The sequence below is a fragment of the Paroedura picta genome, chromosome 13, assembly GCF_049243985.1.
Source record: "Paroedura picta isolate Pp20150507F chromosome 13, Ppicta_v3.0, whole genome shotgun sequence".
Lineage (NCBI taxonomy): Eukaryota > Metazoa > Chordata > Lepidosauria > Squamata > Gekkonidae > Paroedura > Paroedura picta.
The window spans coordinates 15267538-15286797 of record NC_135381.1 but is presented as its reverse complement, the minus strand read 5'-3'; the positions used below and the strand labels follow the sequence as shown (position 1 = coordinate 15286797).

General features: G+C 44.5%; 1 protein-coding gene across 2 annotated transcripts in view; it reads left to right on the top strand.

The window, feature by feature from the left end:
* Positions 1–19260, top strand: part of POLE (DNA polymerase epsilon, catalytic subunit) — a 50202-nt gene that overhangs the window by 1450 nt on the left and 29492 nt on the right. For both annotated transcript variants that reach the window (XM_077307458.1, XM_077307457.1), the window contains exons 2-18: positions 3108–3243; positions 3883–3963; positions 4618–4662; positions 5366–5458; positions 6483–6637; positions 7471–7612; positions 7991–8071; positions 8516–8623; positions 10630–10740; positions 10932–11017; positions 12150–12269; positions 13278–13410; positions 15599–15712; positions 16307–16519; positions 17084–17191; positions 17881–18009; positions 19058–19160. In XM_077307458.1, the coding sequence (XP_077163573.1) occupies positions 3108–3243; positions 3883–3963; positions 4618–4662; positions 5366–5458; positions 6483–6637; positions 7471–7612; positions 7991–8071; positions 8516–8623; positions 10630–10740; positions 10932–11017; positions 12150–12269; positions 13278–13410; positions 15599–15712; positions 16307–16519; positions 17084–17191; positions 17881–18009; positions 19058–19160 (1958 nt within the window). The remainder of the gene's footprint in view (positions 1–3107; positions 3244–3882; positions 3964–4617; positions 4663–5365; positions 5459–6482; positions 6638–7470; positions 7613–7990; positions 8072–8515; positions 8624–10629; positions 10741–10931; positions 11018–12149; positions 12270–13277; positions 13411–15598; positions 15713–16306; positions 16520–17083; positions 17192–17880; positions 18010–19057; positions 19161–19260) is intronic.

Below are 19260 nucleotides of genomic sequence, written 5' to 3'. Positions count from 1 at the left end.
AGACAGAGAAGGCTCTGGCACTTGTTGAGGTCTAATGTGCTTCTTTGGGGCCTGTGATCCACAGCCAGTTGGAGAGGGTGGGATGTAAGGCTCTTTTGGGGGTATAAGCAGAGAGGCAGTCTCTCATGTACACTGGACCCAGACCGTATATGGCCTTTTAAAAATTACATTTATATACTGCCCTCCTGTGCTCTCAGGGCAGTTTACTTTACAACTTATTGTGTACAAGACGTCACCAGGCTGAACATATAATAATAATGCCTCTCAGTGGAACAGGCTTCCTCGGGAGGTGGTGGATTCTCCAGCTTTGGAAATTTTTAAACAGAGGCTCCATCTGACGGAGAGGCTGATTATGTGAAGGGTTAAGGGGGTGGCAGGTTACAGTGGATGAGCAATAGGGATGTGAGTGTCCTGCATAGTGCAGGGGGTTGAATTATATGACCCATGAGGTCCCTTCCAACTGTATGATTCTATGAACATATAACAATTGAGAAAACATATTACCTCTACTGGTGCAGTACAAAACAATAAAATGTTCTGCCTTCAACACTACATTCAACATTTAGCCGTAAATCTCTTATTCCACAATTTGCTATCTTATGTTTCTGCACTGTGCCTGGGCACACCTATCTGCGAGATGTAGTTGGTGGTGGGAAGGGACTCCAGGCTCTGATAGGGGGGATTGTTTCATTGGCCTCCTCCGAAAGCCTGGTGGAAGAGCTCCATTTATCAGTCCACACATGAAGGGAGTGCTTCCTTACTTTATTTATACCTCACCATCTCCCTGGGCTTGCCTGTGCTCCTCTCCTCCATTTGGTCCTCACATCAACCCTACGAGGTAGGCTAAACTAAGAATGTTCCCCCAGGAAACTTCCGTGTCAGAGTATGGGTTAGAAGCTGGGGGCCGAGATCCTAGGTCAGCATTCTAACCCCTGAATCTCACTTGTTTTTCTGTGCAGAGTGGCTTTTTTTCTTGTTGCTTGGTTTATTGTTTAGGCACTGGGCTCAAAATTGGTTCTGCAACTTCAAATCAACAGGGCTACCGTCTTTGGAGAGTGGTGGGCAAAAAGCTTAATAAATAAATAAATCTGTCTTCATGGAAGATCAGCATAAGCACTGATGGGTGTGTTTATTTATTATTTATACTAGCAGAAAAGCCAGTTGTATCCCTAAATACAATGGATGCTAGAACCCCACCCTGGGCAGGCCAGCCAAGGCCTGGAGAGGCTTCGGCGGGCCTTTTCATGGAGTGGGGGGAAGCGTTGGGTGGCAGTAGGTCTCCCCCCCCCGCCGCTGCCCTCAGAAGGCCCACCAAGACTTCAGTGGGCCTGTTTGGGGTCGGGGGAGGTGTTGGTGGTCAGTCTGCTCCTCCTCCCCACTGCACCAGCGGCCTTACCAAGGCCTGACAAGGCTGCAGCTGGAGCTGCCCAAGGCATCAGGAATGCTGGCAGAGACTCCCCCACTCCCGCTGCTAGCCCACAGTCCCAGGCCCTCCGCCCTCCCAGCTCCTACTTACCTAGCTGGAACTTCTTCCAAAATGATGTGGTTGATGGGCCCTTGCATGGCTACACAAACAATCTGAGGACACATCCTGGCAAGCAGTCAGGTTTTAAAAAAAATCTCTTTCACATGTGTTTGGGAATTTGTTTGGGAGCAGTCTTGGATAACGATAGGTGTTTTTGGTCCAAATATACTTCCTAAAAATATCTGTTTAGTACTTTCTGGATTTATTTGGGTGTTCTGAAGATATCCGGAATTACCAAGATACGGGTAAATGAGTCCTGAAATATTCCAGAATATTGGGAATCAGCATTCTAAATCTCCTAGAACTGCTTTTTCCTTGAATCTTGCTGTGTATGTCAGCGGCTTCTTGCTAGAATTTGGTATTAGCTTGCCAGGTTGGTTTGGCTTGGGTTCTGTGCTTTGAAATTAGTTGTATGAGGTTTGCCAGTTGCAATATTATTTTCTTGGCTCAAGTTGGTTTACATTGGCTTCTTGGGTTCAGTAGCTTATTGCATTCTCCAGGAGGATATTTGTTGGACTTGCAACAGTGTTCCTTGTTAAAAGGGTTTGGCTTGGAGGATTCTCTAGTTTGATACTGGCTGTGTTAGGCTTTTCCTGGCCTTCTGCTGGGATATCCTGGTTCTATGTTTGTTCTGTGGGCTTGTTGGTCTATTTGCCTTGCAAAGCTTTTGGCCAGTGATTGCTTGGCTTGCTTTTCAGTGTTTGGTTATTGTTTGCCCTGGAGAAATCTTGGACTCTCCCCCTATAGAAAACAGTGGAGGGTGACTGGGAGCACCTTGTTCAGGGGCCATTAGAACTGGACCTATTGGTCCAATTCACTTGAAGCTAGCCAGTTACTTAGTGGACAGACATTAGCACCTGTAGCAATCTTGGTGTCATTAGCCCTGAGCCAACCCCAGAAGGGCGGGTTATGAAAATAAAGTTGTTGTTTTGTTTGTTTAAAAATCAGCCCCACCAGCCCCTAACAAAGAATCCACATAGGGAATAATGGAGCCAAATAATAACATAAGCCCAAAGAAGAAGGAGAACAGACCCAAATACTAAAATGCTATTCTCAACTTTGAAGTTTATCTACAGGCATCCTAATAGCAGCTGACAAAAGGATTGCCACCCCCTCAATCAATACAGGGTTCTGGCTATCCATTAAAAACAGTACTTTAGCCTGGTCAGAATACCTTGCGCACCTAGTTAAAAACGAGGATAAAAATTTGACTCGAATCCCTTCATAAAATGGACAATACAATAGAACATGCAAGACAGATTCAATACAATTCAATTCACATGGACAAATTCTATTTTCATAGGCAACATTATTGAATCTCCCAGTTATCACAGTCATGAAATGTTCATGAAAGAGAATATCATTGCAACTTTGTGCTAGAAGCTTTCTTTTAAATGAAATAAAGAGCTGAGATTCTTGGTGATTATGTTCTACCGCCCGTGTTGCTTTCTGGTTTTTCTGGACTTCTGTGTGAATCATGTTATACATCAATTGCAGTTGTCTTTTTAGGTATATACTGGCTCCATTGTTGATGCGATTTTGCCAGTGGGGTACTAATATTTTCTGCATTCTCTCACCACAGTGATGATAGCTCCTCACTCTCTGCCCTGAGGCGTTTGGAGCGAAGCCAGTGGACAGACAAGATAGATGGACAGTTTGGGTTTGAAAGGATAAAGGAACCTGCAGAGAGAACAGGATGGTTGATCAACATGCATCCAGTATGAAACTTTGTTTTACTTTTCTTTGAAAGGTCTTCTTTCTGGAGTTTCAGTGAAACTTTTTCTGCTGAATGACAAAATGACATTTTTCCTGCGGAAGAACGGCAAAATGTTGTTGCTGTTCCTACAATCTAAGGGAGCCAGCATACAGATACAGATCATAATAAGAAATGAAATTGAAAGATCACTTTACTTCAAAAAGGCAGCCATGCAGGGTGTAACTGATAATTTATGTGTTTTCTTGAAAGAGTGTAATGCAGAAAATCTGTGCTTGACTGAAGTAGGACCTCACCTAGATGAAGATACAGGATTTTCTCAGATCAAGTGTAACTTTTAGCTGTGCCTGTTGTCATCTGTAGGGAATGTTATGACGACATCACAGCATCATCCTGAGGCAAAAAAACTCTAATTTGAAATTAATTAATATTAATTGAGAGCACTGCCTGCCCCATATTTCATAACAGGCATAACTCTGGCTCTCTTCTTGGGAGGAGGGGATTAAAAACAGTGTGGACCAAGAGTATAAGAATCTTTTTGCTCTTACGTTAATTCTCAAATTAAGGTATAGATGGATCTTTGGGGGCAGGTAACAGAACTGTCTGTTTCATTGGTTGAACTCAGTGACATTATCTGTTCTAGACAGAAGTTTTGGATGAAGATAAACGCTTGGTCAGTGCTGTGGACTATTATTTCATCCAGGAGGATGGGAGCAGATTTAAGGTGAGTAAATGTTTAAAAAGAAAGGGAATAGGTTAGGTGAAGTGTATACCTCTTAAAGAAGGAGCACTGTGTAGAAATGTATAACTGAAGGCATGTTTAGTTTTCATGGAACTTGAATGATGATAGCAAAAGAAAGGCATACCCAAGAGGTTTGTCCTCTAGGCCGGTGGTCCTCAACCACCGGGCTGCAGCTCCCTCTCTCCGCCTCCCCCAGGCCGCAAGCTTCTTTTTGCGGGAGGAGGGGGGAGAGGGAAGTGCGGCCGCACCAGATCGCCCTCCCACACCCACCAGTCCACAGCCTAAAAAAGGTTGCGGACCACTGCTCTAGGCTGCTATGAATATGCATATATTCTAGATTAATTACTTGCATACATGCTATATTAATTAGATAGGATTTATTCTGCTTTGCTTCTCTTGCCTTGATCAATTAAATGCTTTTCTCTGTTCAGTTACATTTTTCCCTATTTCATGAAAAACTGAATAGAATGCTGAGAGGGGAAACTTTTTTACACCTACCTCCCTTTCATTCATGGGGGAGGGAAGCATAATTTTAACAGAGATGGATATTGCAAACTTCATGGAAGAAAAATGTCTCTCCTTTGTTGTTGTTGTTGTTTAGTGTGCTTGTGTCTTACCATCTTTGCTCATTTTTAGGTGGCGTTACCCTATAGGCCATACTTCTATATTGCAACTCGAAAGGTTGGTATGAATTTCTTGGCACACTCATAAAGCTTCAAACCTTCATTGATCTGAAAGTTCTGCGGAGCAAATTAAATTGCTTTAAATGTGAACATGCTTTATAGGGAGGGTGGTGGTATTTCTGTCTGGGTTTATGCAATCACAGCTGGCTCCGAAGCTCTAGTTAATGGGCAGGACCCTGAATTTGTTTGTAATAATTTCCAAATGATGTTCCAGAGGGTCACAGGAGGTGCAGCTTTTTGGAAGCTTATGAAGAATTTCTCAGTACAAAGGCTAGTCAGACTGAACCATGGAAACATGCCTACCACCTTCTGCCCCTTTTACATTCATAAGTACAGGGTGTATTGGGTACATTATAGGGTGCCTTGCAATTCACAGGGAGCAGTAGAGAAGTCCACTAGACCTGGCCATTGCTCCATATAAAATGATGCTGCACCCTAGAAAGTGCACAACAAGCTTCTGCAATATGTATACTTACGGGAAGTATCAGGGACAGAAACTTTGAAATATATTGTTCCCCCTCCCTCCCATCAGAGAGAGGGTGGGAGCGCCTGGCTTTTAAAACAAATTGGTTTTAATAATTTAAATATTTTAATTTGAATGTATTAACATGTGGTAAACCACCCTGACCCCTGGGGAAGGGTGGCATAGAAATATTTCTGAAATACAGAAATAGATAAATAATGGACAGTGGTCTTTCTAGGGTTGTGACCGAGAAGTATCATCCTTCCTTTCCAAGAGGTTCCAGGGGAAAATAGCAAAGCTTGACACTGTACCCAAAGAGGATCTTGATTTGGTAAGGAACATTTTCAGTGACATTGCTGGGAGATTCTAGGAGAATTACCCAATTTGGGGAGAAGGGGGTAGTGATTCAGGTAGCCAGTGGCCTGCAGCATCCCTGTATATCTGTATAAGGCACACAGAACTCCCCCAGGTATTTTTATCATATTGTTTCATCCTAACCTGCATCAGTTACTGCTTATGGCTATGCATTGGAAGAGCACATGCAGAAGCTTGGGATCCGTTCCTGGCCTCTCCAACCATTCATAGGGCTTCTTCTTTCCACTGTGCACACTTTGGTTGGTTGTTTTCCCTCTCTTCAAGCTCAGTTGATAACTTTATGAGAATACTTCTGTTTTTTTGCTTCTTGACCCAAGAAAACTTACAACATGATGCTCAAAGGGAGCTAACAGCTGAAAACATATTCACAGATGAAAACTATATCACCACGACTAAAAGAATCATAAATCTCAAATCAGGTCTCCAGAAAGGTCTCTGTCATGGCTGGGCTTCTATAACGGAATTGACTAGATACCTTCTTATATTTCTTTTAAAAACTTGGCAAAGTCAGATCCTTCCTCATTTCTTTGGGGAGGCCATTCTACCAGGAGGGTAGAACAGCAGAGAGGACCACTTCTATCACTACTTCCTTATGCTGTTATTCTGACCACCTTTTCTCTTACTTTCTCTTGCTTTCCTTTGATTATTGTAGAAGAAGAAGGAGAGTTGGTTCTTATATGCTGCTTTTCTCTACCCGAAGGAGTCTCAAAGTGGCTTACAATTGCCTTCCCTTTCCTCTCCCCACAACAGACACCCTGTGAGGTGGGTGAGGCTGAGAGAGCCCTGATATTCCTGCTTGGTCAGAGCAGTTTTCTCAGTGCTATGGCTAGCCCAAGATCACCCAGCTAGTTACATGTGTGGGAACAAGGAATCAAACCCGGCTCGCCAGATTAGAAGTCCCGCACTCCTAACCACTACACCAAGCTGGCTTCCTTCTTTCATCTGAGTGCTTCATACTTAACAGTCTCTTTCTCTTGTAGCCAAATCACCTGGTTGGCCTGAAGCGAAATTACATCAAGCTGTCCTTCAATACAGTGGATGACCTAATAAAAGTGCGCAGGGAGATCTCGCCTGCTGTGAAGAAAAACAGGGAACAGGACCTAGCAACAGATACTTACACCACCATGCTAGCCAGGTAGAGTAATCAAAGGGCCTAGATCCTGGCAAGTTGTGTTTGGGCTGAGTTGAACTAAGTCTTCAGTATGCCAGACAGTGTTCTGTTGCCTGCACTTGAAGAGATTGCTGCCTCCCACTCACTGAATTTTAGGTTTGTCATAAATAAGTTAATCTATGTCAAGAAGCATTTTCCTTATCATTTCCCATTCTGGCATTCGCAGATATCGTCAGCTTTTTTTCTCAATGCAACTGGCTGATAAATTGATAATGCTTGCTCCTTTTTAACGTCTATGCTGCTGCCTGGGCTGAAGCAGATCTTTGGCCCATCTGTCCTGATAGAAGGAAATGCTACTTATATTATGTCATTATTGTGATGGAAGACTGCTGTCATTCTCTTTGAATTGCAAAGGCTGCTTCACCTGGGAAGAGGACCTTCCCAGCTCTTGTCCTGATTCCACTGTCATCCTCCCCTGAGCAAAGGGAACATTCATAGCCAAACCAATATTCATCTTTTAAACATCAAATCCCATGAGCATTCATATGTAACTATGACAGCGTAGGAGCCATTTTCATGTGGCTGTTTCGCATGATCTGGTACACTTTGGGTACAAGAATCACGCAGATGGGACCACCCTCTCATAGACTGTGTTCATATGATTTTTTTATCCAGATTATCTAAAGCGTAATGCTTAAGTAGGTGCAGCCACAGCATTGCGGTTCATGCAACCAAATTTACTGGAATGGTGTGAGAAGAAGCCACAAAAAAGCAGCTCTTACACTACTTCTGAAACTTGTAAATTAGCCTCCAGGCACGATTGCATTTTAATCTGAGCTACCCACTTCTTTTTGCAGTGCTCTGACAGGGAGGAACCTGGCTAGTGAAGAGGAGAGGCCCTCTAAGAAGACTGCAGACCAGATGGACAATATTCTTGACATGAGGGAGTATGATGTCCCCTACCATATTCGTCTGTCCATCGATCTGAAGATCCATGTGGTGAGTGAAAGCTGGGAAAGATCTGCTTCTTATCACTGACAGCTAGTGACAAGATGTTGTTGTTGAGAAGTAGCCCCCTCCCCTTGCAGTAATAAAGTGCTAAGTATTCTGAATCTTGACTGGCATGTTTATTTATTTAAAATGTATTAATGCCAACTTTCCACCCATTTAATGCCAATTTTCCAGTCCATTTAATCAGCCTGATTTATGTGAGCGGCCATAATCTGAGTGATTGTGTGGAAAGTTGGCATAAAGACATTTTAAATAAATAAAAATGCCAGTCAAGATTCACAATACTTAACACATGATTACTGCGGGGGTGGGGGGGCATTAGCAAAAGCCATTTCTTTGCAACCTAGTTCTCTCCTCCTCCGGCAGGCTCACTGGTACAATGTCCGCTATCGGGGCAGCAGCTTTCCTCCTGAAATTATCCACCGAGATGACCTGGTAGAGCGGCCAGTGAGTATTTGTTTTCATTTAATTTTCTTTCCCTTTTAATTCTTCATATTTGCTAAGCATTAAACATTAACATAATACATCCAATATTAAATTATAGAGTACCGGGAAAGTATAATGTAGTCGATGAGAAGTAGATAAATAAATACGAATACAAATAGCAAATGTCAGGAACTGGTAATTCAGTAAAACAGTGGAAGCCACATTCTACCCATAAAAGCCTTGGTGAGCAGAGGAATCTAATCTGGTGCCTGAATGCTAGAATCATTGGCACCACACAAGTGCATCAAAATTTTCTGTAAATTGGGCACCACTATTAAAAGGGCATTTTTTTGCTGTTGCCACCTGTCTTATCTCTGAAGATACCCAGACAACAGCCCCTGAAGCCACTTACAGAGAGAGCTGTTTCCATTCTGATATTGATGTGAGCATTTTTATCCTGGCCAGGATCCTGTTGTTCTAGCTTTTGACATTGAGACCACTAAACTCCCTTTAAAGTTTCCTGATGCGGAAACGGACCAGATAATGATGATCTCCTACATGATTGATGGCCAGGTATGTCTACTCGTTTCCTGGTCTAACCCTATATATTTACAGGTATGTCTACTTGGTTTTACTGCACTGCCTAATTCCCCTGCTGTAAGGGGGATGGTGGTGGGACATTTCCTCACCATCCACTTTACTTACTTACCTACGCCGTAGCTAATAGCAAAGCAGCCAGCTCCCATATCTGGTTAATGAAAGCAGATCAGGGGGCCACCCACAAGAAAAGTAGGCCTCTGTGTGTTCAGGGATTCCCCAACTAGGTAGGCTGCATTGTGACTGTTTTTTTACAAACTCACTCAACCCAATAAATTATACATATTTCAAGGGGAAAGAGTTCATTAAATGTTAAAAAGTTATTTCCGAGTAAACATGTTTCATATTTCTTGCTTGTCTCCTGTGCAAGAAATAAAAAGTTCTTCTTCAGACTGGGTGGCTCAGCTAATACTTGTAATTGGACCCAGCGTTTCTTGATACAGCTCATTGCATTGCACTTGGGTTATGCAATCAAGATAATGGTTTACAGTGTAGAACATTTGCTATAGTCTTGAGCATGCAGTAGTATGAAAGGGGGAAAGGATGGAGAAGAAAGAGGAAAATAAACAGATTCAGATGCCTTTCGGTGAACACATTTGTTGGAAGATGAAAACGTAAAATTACTTGATCCAAGATTTGCTTAATCTAGGATCATTTGCCCTGCTTTATAGCTCTAGCTGCTCATTCTTTTGTACTGCCAACAGTACATGTCTACAGGGAGGAGGCACATGTGTATTTGTTTATTTATTATATGTATATACCACCAGGGATCACCAGCCAATAGAAGGTAGTGGACCGTAGAGCTCTTTGAGGAGTGTAGGCAACAAGTTCCCTCAGGTGATTACAAGAACAATAAGTCTGATCCAAAATTCAACTGGTAACCAGCGCAGTTGTTGAAAAATGGGCCGAGTGTTGGACCTCCATGTTGTTGCTGTGAGGATCCTGACTGCTGCATTCTAGACCAGCTGTAGTTTCTGGATCAAAGTTAAGGGCAGGCCTAAGTAGACCGAGTTGCAGAAGTCCAGTCTAGAGGTGACTATCGTGTGGATCACTGTGGTTAGGTGTTCCAGGGCCAATCACGTTACTAGTAGTCTGACTTATTGTAGATGGCAGAATGCCAACCATGTTTCTCTCATGACCTGAGTCTCCATTGAGAGGGAAGCATCTAGAATCAGGTTCCTGGCAGAGCCACTGATATCTGTACTCCATCCGGGTTGGGTAGGAATACTTCCTCTCTTGGACCCTTCTTGCCTAGTGATAGGATATCCATCTTTGAAGGTTTGGGTTTCAGGCAACTCTACTTGAGCTGCCTCATCACTGCTTCCAGGCAGCTGGCTAATACTTCTGGGGGAGATTCAAGGTAGCCATCCAGGAGGAAAAGCTGGGTGTCATCAGCATATTGATCCCAGCCTGAACTTCTGTACTAGCTGAGCAAGAAAGTGCATGAAAATGTTGAATAGGATTTGGAGAGAGAACAGCTCCCTGAGAGACTCCACTAGTGAATTGTTGGCGGCTCAATGATCTCTCTCCTATTGCTACCTTCTGTCCGCAATCCCAGAGAAAGGAGATCAGCCATTGAAGGGTTGTCTCCCATATCCCAGCATCGGTGAGGTGGCGAGCGAGAAGCTCATGGTCAGCTATGTCAAACACTGCTGAAAGATCTAGCAACACAAGCAACACAAGCCGACCTGCTCCAGTTCAACTGGCAACGGAGGTCATCCATCAGGCAACTAGCACTGTTTCTACCCCATGGCCAGGCCAGAAACCTGACTGAAGCTTCTTCCAGAAATGCTGACAATTGGTCTGCAACAGCCCTTTCAAGCATATATATCTTATTTATATATCTTATTTGTGTGTGTGTGTGTGTGTGTGTGTGTGTGTCACGGTTCACCTTTGAATAGACTGGGTCACAATTTTTGTCCAAGAATGTCTCTCATCAGAAGACCACTTCAATTCCCCTTGCTTTGTTTTTTTTCTCCCAGGGTTACCTGATCACAAACAGGGAGATTGTTTCAGAGGACATTGAAGATTTTGAGTTTACTCCCAAACCAGAGTATGAAGGTCCCTTCTATGTCTTTAATGAACCAGATGAGGTAATTAGGTTTCTTTTCATTGTTTCATTGGAAGCCTTGGTTACCTTCAGGTCTGTGCAGGTAAAGGTGTATATCTAACGCTGCTTTCCCAGCAGCAGTGCTTCTAGGCATGAAGGAAGTGGAATAAGCATGTTGTTTTCTTGTAGCCGTGACCTCTAAATGTGTGTGGCTGTTTTTCTTTTTAAAATCAGGCCCATCTTATCCAGCGGTGGTTTGAGCATGTTCAGGAGACCAAGCCCACCATCATGGTGACTTACAATGGAGACTTCTTTGACTGGTGAGAAGTGGTTAGAGTCATTTTTTTAAGCTCATAGGTGTTCAGGCTTTGGGAAGTTCAAAGTTATATTTGGGTTTCTTTCGCCAGAGGATTTAAAAGCGACATCTGAGGAACTCTGGAATGTATTGAGGGAATTCCTTAATAATGAGCAGTACACCTAGAAGAATCACTTGCCAACTCTGCATTGTGTAGCAGTAGCAGACTGACAGGTATATTCAAAGTCGTACTCTCAATTCAAGCATAAAAGCCCAACAGGCCAGGCTAGTGTCTCACATGAACTGAGTGTGCAGTCTCATAGGAAATCACATGTAGGGGTGTGCATTTGGTATATCCAAGCCAAAAAAAAAAATGGCCAAAATCCCTTATCTAAAACTTCCCCAAAATTCGGAAGATATTTGGGATTTTTTGGTGCTGTTGGATAGCTGAAGTCAAAAGGTGTTTAAAGGGATTTCAGTCCCTTTAAACTTTTATGGTGAACCTGCAGTTTGGAGAAAGCTTTTAAAGGGACCACATTCCCTATAAATGTCTTTTCTCCCCGATCACTGAAAGCAATTGAGGATGGGGGCACCTCCTTTGAGGGACCATAGAGCCCTAGATACCCCCAGATCAATTCTGCAATATACCCTATGGGAACCATTGACTATTGGAGCCAAAACAATTGGGAATCTCATCTGTTTACTAAGTTTGCATGCTGCTATTCGGAATTTGGGGGTTCAGTATACCTGAACCCGTAATATGACGGGATCTTGTGGGGGGGGGGATTACACACTCCTAATTCTGAGTAATACACAGGAGTTCTGTCATAGATATGTGATGTTAGAGCAGTGAATGTGGAATAGATTCTCTTAAGATAGAAGGCTCAAAAACTACTTCCTTAATCAGTTAATATGAATTATATCTCATAATTGTACAGAATTAGTCCATTATATTAGGATCATATATCCCTAAGACTAAAGTGTGATAAGCATCTCTAAGGTAGCTTCCTTAACAGAAACAAAAAACGTGTTCTATAAATCAGTATTGGTTTACCATTAGGATTCTTGTGGTAATGCAAAATAGTGACATCAACAGTAACACCCTGGTTAGTCCAAAAGTTTGTTTGGAGAAAGCTTGAATTGCCCATCCTCCCTAGGCCCTTTGTGGAAGCCAGAGCAGCTGTACATGGACTAGACATGAAGCAAGAGATCGGGTTCCAAAAGGACAGCCAAGGGGAATATAAATCTTCTCAATGCATCCACATGGATTGTCTCAGGTAATGAATGGTCTTTCCTTTATTCTGTTGCATCCTCTTCATTTGGGTGTTACAGCACAATCTTAAACAGAGTTACTTCTTTCTAAACCCTCTGAAAGCAGTGAGCTTAGAAGAGTATAATTTTGTTTAGGATTTTTGGTCTGCTAAATCAGTGGTCCCCAACCTGCGGGCTGCGGCCCGGTGCCGGGCCGCGAAGGCCATGGCACCGGGCCGCAGCTCCCTCTCCCCGCCCCCCCCCCACAGTAAAAAACTTTCCAGGTTGCAATCTTGCAGCCCGGGAAGCTACTTACTGCGGGAGGGCGGGAAGAGGGAATCAGGGCGGGGCTGTGCCCGTGCAGGCCGCGCCCGCGCGGCCCGATCCGCGGGCGCGGCTCACGGGTGCGGCCCGTTCCGCGGGCGTGGCTTCCGGGCGCGGCCCGATTCGCGGGCGCGGCTCGCGGGCGCGGCCGGGCACGGCCAGAAGCGTGGGCATGGCCCGCGCGGGTGTGGTCCCCGCGGGCGTGGCCCGATGCCCTGCCGGTCCCCAGCCTAATAAAGGTTGGGGACCACTGTGCTAAATGGTCTGTCTTCAAGGAAAACTTTAGCCTCTGTTCCTCACTAGCTTGTCCTTTGGAGTGTGTTTTGTTCTGGAAGACTGTTAGCTTAGCACCAACCTTTTTTTCCTGACAGCACAGATATATATCAAGCTGTAATGCTATGGAATGCCAATAAAGGGAGGGAGGGGCGTCAAGAGAGCTGGATGCATTCTTAAAGCACACTTTCAATCCTTAAGGCTCATTGGACCTGAGCAGAACAACAGTTGGACTGCAGAATATTTTCACAATAAAAAGGTTCATGGCCCTCTGACAGATGAGTCAGTAGGGAAACATGATCCCTGCAGGCATAAAGACTGGGCAATACGCTCCCAGCTTCTCGCTTGGTTTTCTACTAGTTCCATGCCTCCTTGGTTGATAACTTCTCAAATACAAACTGTTCTGCCACTTTTTGGTTTTGTGCTTCTGTCTGTAGGTGGGTCAAGAGAGACAGTTACCTCCCTGTAGGAAGCCACAACTTGAAGGCAGCCGCTAAAGCAAAGCTGGGCTATGACCCCGTAGAGCTGGATCCTGAAGAAATGTGCCGGATGGCTACTGAAGAACCTCAGGTGCTTCCATCCCTCTAGCTGTTGACGAGGGGTGACATAATCAACTCTGCCAATTCATGCCATGGTTGAGGGGTGTGCTGAAAACCTCTCCCAGAACCTCTACTGACCCTGAACAAAATGTTGCCCTTGCATAACAAAGCAGAGTAAATTAAAATAGCGGAGCTGCATAGCTGTCTTTGCCTCCCTGGGCACTCTTGCAGAATCTTGATAGATTTTGTTTTGTTTTTAATTAAAGTTAGCAATTTCAGCAGCTTCGGCTGAAGACTAAGCAATACTTAACATTTAAGTAGCGCTTTCGGTTTTCAGAGTGCCTTGCATACATTACCTTACTGTAATTCTTTTGACAAACTGTGCTGTAATTTAAGCCAATATAATTATTCCTATATTGCAGACATGGCAGAAGAGGGTGTCTAAGCAAAGAATAGCTTGTATAAAGAAACCTAGTGAGTCATGACCGAAGTGAGATTTGAACTGGGGACCTTACCATATCACAGCTAATTCTGTTAGCTACTGAATGGTGCAAACTGGCCTAAGAATCAGTTTCAGATGGCCAGTGTGTGTTCTTTCCATGCCTGTGCAGAGGAGCTTTATGCCTGTTGCTGAATATAGGCTTCATAATATAAGGTCCCTTTTGTGGAGGGAGCTTTTCTTCTTTACTGGAATCTCTTTCTCTACCTGCTCTTTTGTTCACAAGACGAGTTCTTTGGTCCAATAAGATGGACCAGATGATCTTGTAACTTCGACACGAGTCTTCCGCTACACTCGCTGTAGTCTCATTTCCCTCTTCTCCCAAAGCTCCCTGGTAAACCAGGGGTCCCGTTTGAGTCAAGGGCAGAGAGGATGTCTGGGGGCAATCTCGTCAATAGCAGCCATCATACGGGACTGTCAGTCCTCCACTAAGGCCACCAACAAGACTCCATGAGGCATCAGGTCCCACAGAGCATTCTAGAAACGAAGTGGATCCATGAGTCCCAGTGGACGGACAAAAATATGTCCAGCACCCAATTGGGGAGGGGTGGCATCCTGGGCCGGGCCCGTAGGGCATAGTGGTCTGACCATGGAAGGACATACTGATACTGCAGTGGGTCTCAGGGCTCCTCCCTCACCTAGCTGCCTGCCTAAGAACAGCAATTGCAGAGCTGGTGCTGGTGTTGTCCAGGCATGCCATCAACTCACCTGGCTCCTCCCCCTCGTTTGCTCAGTGTACGTTGTTTGCACTTGCACAGACAGTATTCTTTGGGGGGAGATTTTGCCTCTCCTCACCCTCAATTTTTGCTAAGTACATTTTTCTGCAGCAGAATCCATTGTGTCTCTGCATAATCCCAGTCCACAGAATGAAGTGAACACAAATGAGGCTTTTTTGAGGTTTAGATATATTGATGGGAAGCCACTCATCTTCCAAGGCTTTCAGAACTTTCACAAGCGTTCAGCCATTGTGTTGCTTGCCTGATGCAATTGAAATATTGGCCTAACTTTTGCAATAAGATGAAATCTCTCAAGAGCTTGGGACGGTCCATGAAGCACGTGTGGCTTGCCATGCTGGTTTTGATACTTTTTGTTTTGTTTTACATGCAGGCTTTTAAGGAGCGTGTGGGGGCAGGGGAGGATTAGCTGCTTACATTTAGAACAAAGTGGGCAGAGTGGCCAAGGTGTTAAGCCAGCACTGGGTGATCAACCTACTATAAGAGTTTGTATGGGAGACTCACAAAGAACGGGTCTGGCTGTGGCATGCTCAAATTTGCTCCTTGCATGTTACGTTGTCATCTGTTCTTCAGGTCAGTAAACGAGAGCCCAGTACACATGAAGGCACAAGACAGCTATCTATATAGTTCACTGGTGCACTACATCTTATTTTGTGACACTTGTGTTCAGAAGGTTGGCCATCACTGAGCTCAGCTTATGCTTTTAACTGTTAAATTAACATTATAACAAAAAAAACTTATCTTACCACTAAAAGACTCCACTGACTGATATGTATGCAGCATACAGCCAAGAAACCTCCTTTCATTGTCTTTGCTACAGATAAAAAGGATGTCTTTATAGGTTGTTTGTGTAGAACCAATATTCAGACTTTGGGGCAGAAAACTAAACGTACTCCAGATCCTTCTTGCCAGCGCATATTAAGGGCAGGGCACAGTAGTTTCTTGTATTGTGGAAGTAACCAGATTCTGTGCTATTTCTTCTCCAGACTCTAGCCACCTACTCAGTGTCCGATGCTGTTGCTACCTATTACATGTACATGAAGTACGTTCACCCTTTCATCTTTGCCTTGTGCACCATCATCCCAATGGAGCCTGATGAGGTGAGTGTGCTGGAGCATCAATCTTGTTCTGGTAAGGCCCATAAACTGTCATAATGAGTATGCAGTATAGAAGGAGTCCACTGGATGAGCAGGGAACTTTGCTGAAACCTAATCACCTGAAAGTGCCTCCATCTGCTCTTTATGCTTGCTTTCCTTCCTGATAACTTGATGCTCAAAATTTACAGTATCTCAACCGTGGCCAGTTCTGTGCAAGAAGGACTTCTCTGCATGAAGTAACATCTTAATGAATTGCATGTAGGTCTGCATAATTATGCATTCAAGCATGTGCATGATTATCATGTGTGGTGACCTGTGGTTTACTCAGGGGTAGTCAACCTGTGGTCCTCCAGATGTCCATGGACTACAATTCCAATGAGCCCCTGCCAGCAAACGCCATAGATTTTTTTTATCATAGCTTGAGTTATTCGTTTTCAGTGGAATCTTCTGAAACAAAGAGTGACTCTTCCTTACAGCAGTTCCAGAAGCTTCTAGAAGTCTTGCCTCCTTGAAGGGGCTGGGAATAGTCACCCATCTCAGCAAATGCCCGAAGGAAGAGATTTCTGGTAAATGTCATGTTTCCCCCTCTACCACCAGGTTCTGCGAAAGGGCTCCGGGACGTTGTGTGAAGCGCTGCTCATGGTTCAGGCCTATCATGCCAACATCATCTTCCCCAACAAGCAAGAGCAGGAGTTCAATAAGCTCACCAACGATGGGCATGTGCTGGACTCGGAGACATATGTTGGGGGCCATGTGGAGGCACTGGAATCAGGGGTTTTCCGCAGTGACATTCCCTGCCGCTTTAAAATGGTATGCGCTTTGGATCTGCATTTAATGGAAATCTGAGGGATTGGGTGGAATGGGAGAGGGCAGCAGGAAAGTTCCATTCTGCCGTTGGATTATTAGGTTTAGATCCAATTTAGCTTTAGTGGTGAATGGTGGGAGTAGAACCCTGCATGTCATCTTAGCCACTGGTCTAGGATTTAGGGCAAAGGAAAGACCAGCAGTGGTCTTAAATCTCCTTTTTCTAGGGGAAATAGGCCTGCATCTTTTTCACCAGAGAACATACAATTTGCTGCTACTTTCCAGACTACATTTATTAGAATCATAGAATAATAGAGTTGGAAAGGACTGCATGGGTCATCTAGTCCGACCCCCTGCACTATGCAGGACATATTCTCTTGTCTGTAAGCCACGGCTGCTTATGGTCATCCTGTGTAATAGGGCTTACTGGAAGGATTAATACCTCTTCAGAGCAGTGAATTACCTTTAGCTTGCCCAAGTTGTGCAGTACCGAAGCACAGGTCTAGCGGTGTAGTGACAATTCCTGACACAGACATAATGCTTAATTTCATGCCCCTGCTTTCATTCTAGAATCCTGCTGCCTTTGACTTCCTGCTACAGCGTGTAGAAAAGACAATGCGCCATGCCATTGAGGAAGAAGAAGGTGTGCCACTCAGTGAAGTTACCAACTTTCAGGAGGTAACTTTGACTTTGTTTTATATGGGTAAACTAATATTACTCGGCCCTGGGCAGAAGGAGGAGACAGCAGAGATTTTGTTCTTGGCCTATTTGGTGCCTCCTGTGACATTGTGCAGTGTGTAGCTACCATCAACTGTTTCAGGACTGCTGTCTTACGTCCAGCCTTCAACCCCGCTGTCTCATAAACCCAGGATCACCAGATTGTCTAAGCCTGGGGTTTATAGTCCCATCCAGTCCCCCGGCTTTTGTCACATTATCACCCCCACAGTTGTGTTCCTGGATTTATGGATTCTTCTTCTGTCTTTGCCCTCTCATCACCTCCTTTGTTCTCATTTTTATCCTACTGTTCCTCAAAGGAGCTCAGGGCAGTGGGTGTACTTCTTCCCTCTTCCCTTTTGTCCTCACAGTAACCCTATCAGATAAATCACATGGAGAAAGTATTGTTTATCCAAGGTAACACAGTGAATAGCTTTGATCCTGGGTCTCCCTGGTTTGGTCTGCCACCCAAGCCACTACACAACACTGCTCATTCACATTCTTGAACTGCTTGGAGGCTACACGTGACCCACAGAAGACTATTCAATCCAATTGTGTTCAGAAAACCACACAAACTGGTAATGAAGGGCCTGGTGAGATATCCTTGTCCGTGCTGATCTGCTTTGCCTTTACACTCTTTCTTCTTGACACAGGTTTGTGATGAAATCAAAGTCAAGCTGAACTCCCTGAAGGACGTTCCCAACAGGATTGAGTGTCCTCTAATCTATCATCTGGATGTGGGGGCCATGTATCCCAACATCATCTTGACCAACAGACTGCAGGTGGGCACAGAGGCTTTTGTCAGAGGAGTTCCTCCTGTGGCTTGCATCTTGTTCTGCCAGGCACTCTGCCATAGGAACGGAAATGTGCTGGATAAAGCACTTGCGGTTGGCAATTTCTGAGTCACAGGGGAGAAGCCCGCTGAGGAAGTGGGGTTCTGTTTCCTGGTTCAAAGTCCTGGAAGTGCATTCAAGGCAGGATTCTTCATTCTATCCTCGCTCAAAGGAACCGGGCTCTTACCTGCAGCTTGTGCTACAGAAACTAAGCCGTTTCACCTAGTCTCTCAGGGGTCTCTTCAGACCTCGCCTTGTTAGCAATAATTACTTCACTGTTAGTGGCCTCCCAGTTCACATTGCCTTGGTCTTGGCCTTTTCCTTGTTATTCCCCTTCTCTGTTTATGCAACAGTTGCTGCCACCCAGAAATGCGGGGAAGGGAAATAACCTGCCCTGCTGGTGTGCTTGCTCTTCCTGATGAGAGGCTTTTGAGAAAGCAAATGGTGGCAGCTCTTTTCTGTTGGAACTGAGCCAATGGGAGAGTGTTAAAAGCAAGGGGGAGTGGCTATTTTAACACAGATAATGTTCCTGGTAGGCTGGTGCCCTGGAGGGTCCCTGGCAGCTAAGAGAATGGAGATCCAAGCTCCAGTAGTTTCCCTAACACAGTGGAAGCCACTCAGCTGACTTGGCAATGGTGCAGGACAAATGGTTGGAGGATCAGATGCTCATTATTGGTCAGATCTGAGTTAGGTGACCCTATAGCACTGGCTCTTAAGCCTGGTTTGGTTCTAGTTCATTTTAACTTTCCAGAACGGAGCTCCTTAGCCACTGCTTCTAGGGATGTTATAACTGAAGGATCTACAGATACAGGCAGACTTTGGTGCAGTTCCTCACTGAGTGTGTTAGACGAATTGGTAATTTAGTAAATTCACAAATTAGTAGAAGACCTCTTACTTGTCCATGTCCTGGTGCAAACATCCTCATTTACTTGACTGAAGAACTTCCTTTGGGCTCATCTGCCACATCCAACTTAACCTGTCTCCTCATTATTTTCAGCCATCAGCCATGGTAGATGAGGCCATCTGTGCTGCCTGTGACTTCAACAAGCCGGGTGCAAATTGCCAGCGGAGGATGACCTGGCAGTGGAGAGGAGAATTCAGTGAGTGTCTATGGTCTACTTGGCTAAGTAAAGCTCCTTTGCAATATCTGAATTCTCCAGCTCTGCATATTTACTCACAGTTGTCTTTCTCCATCCTACC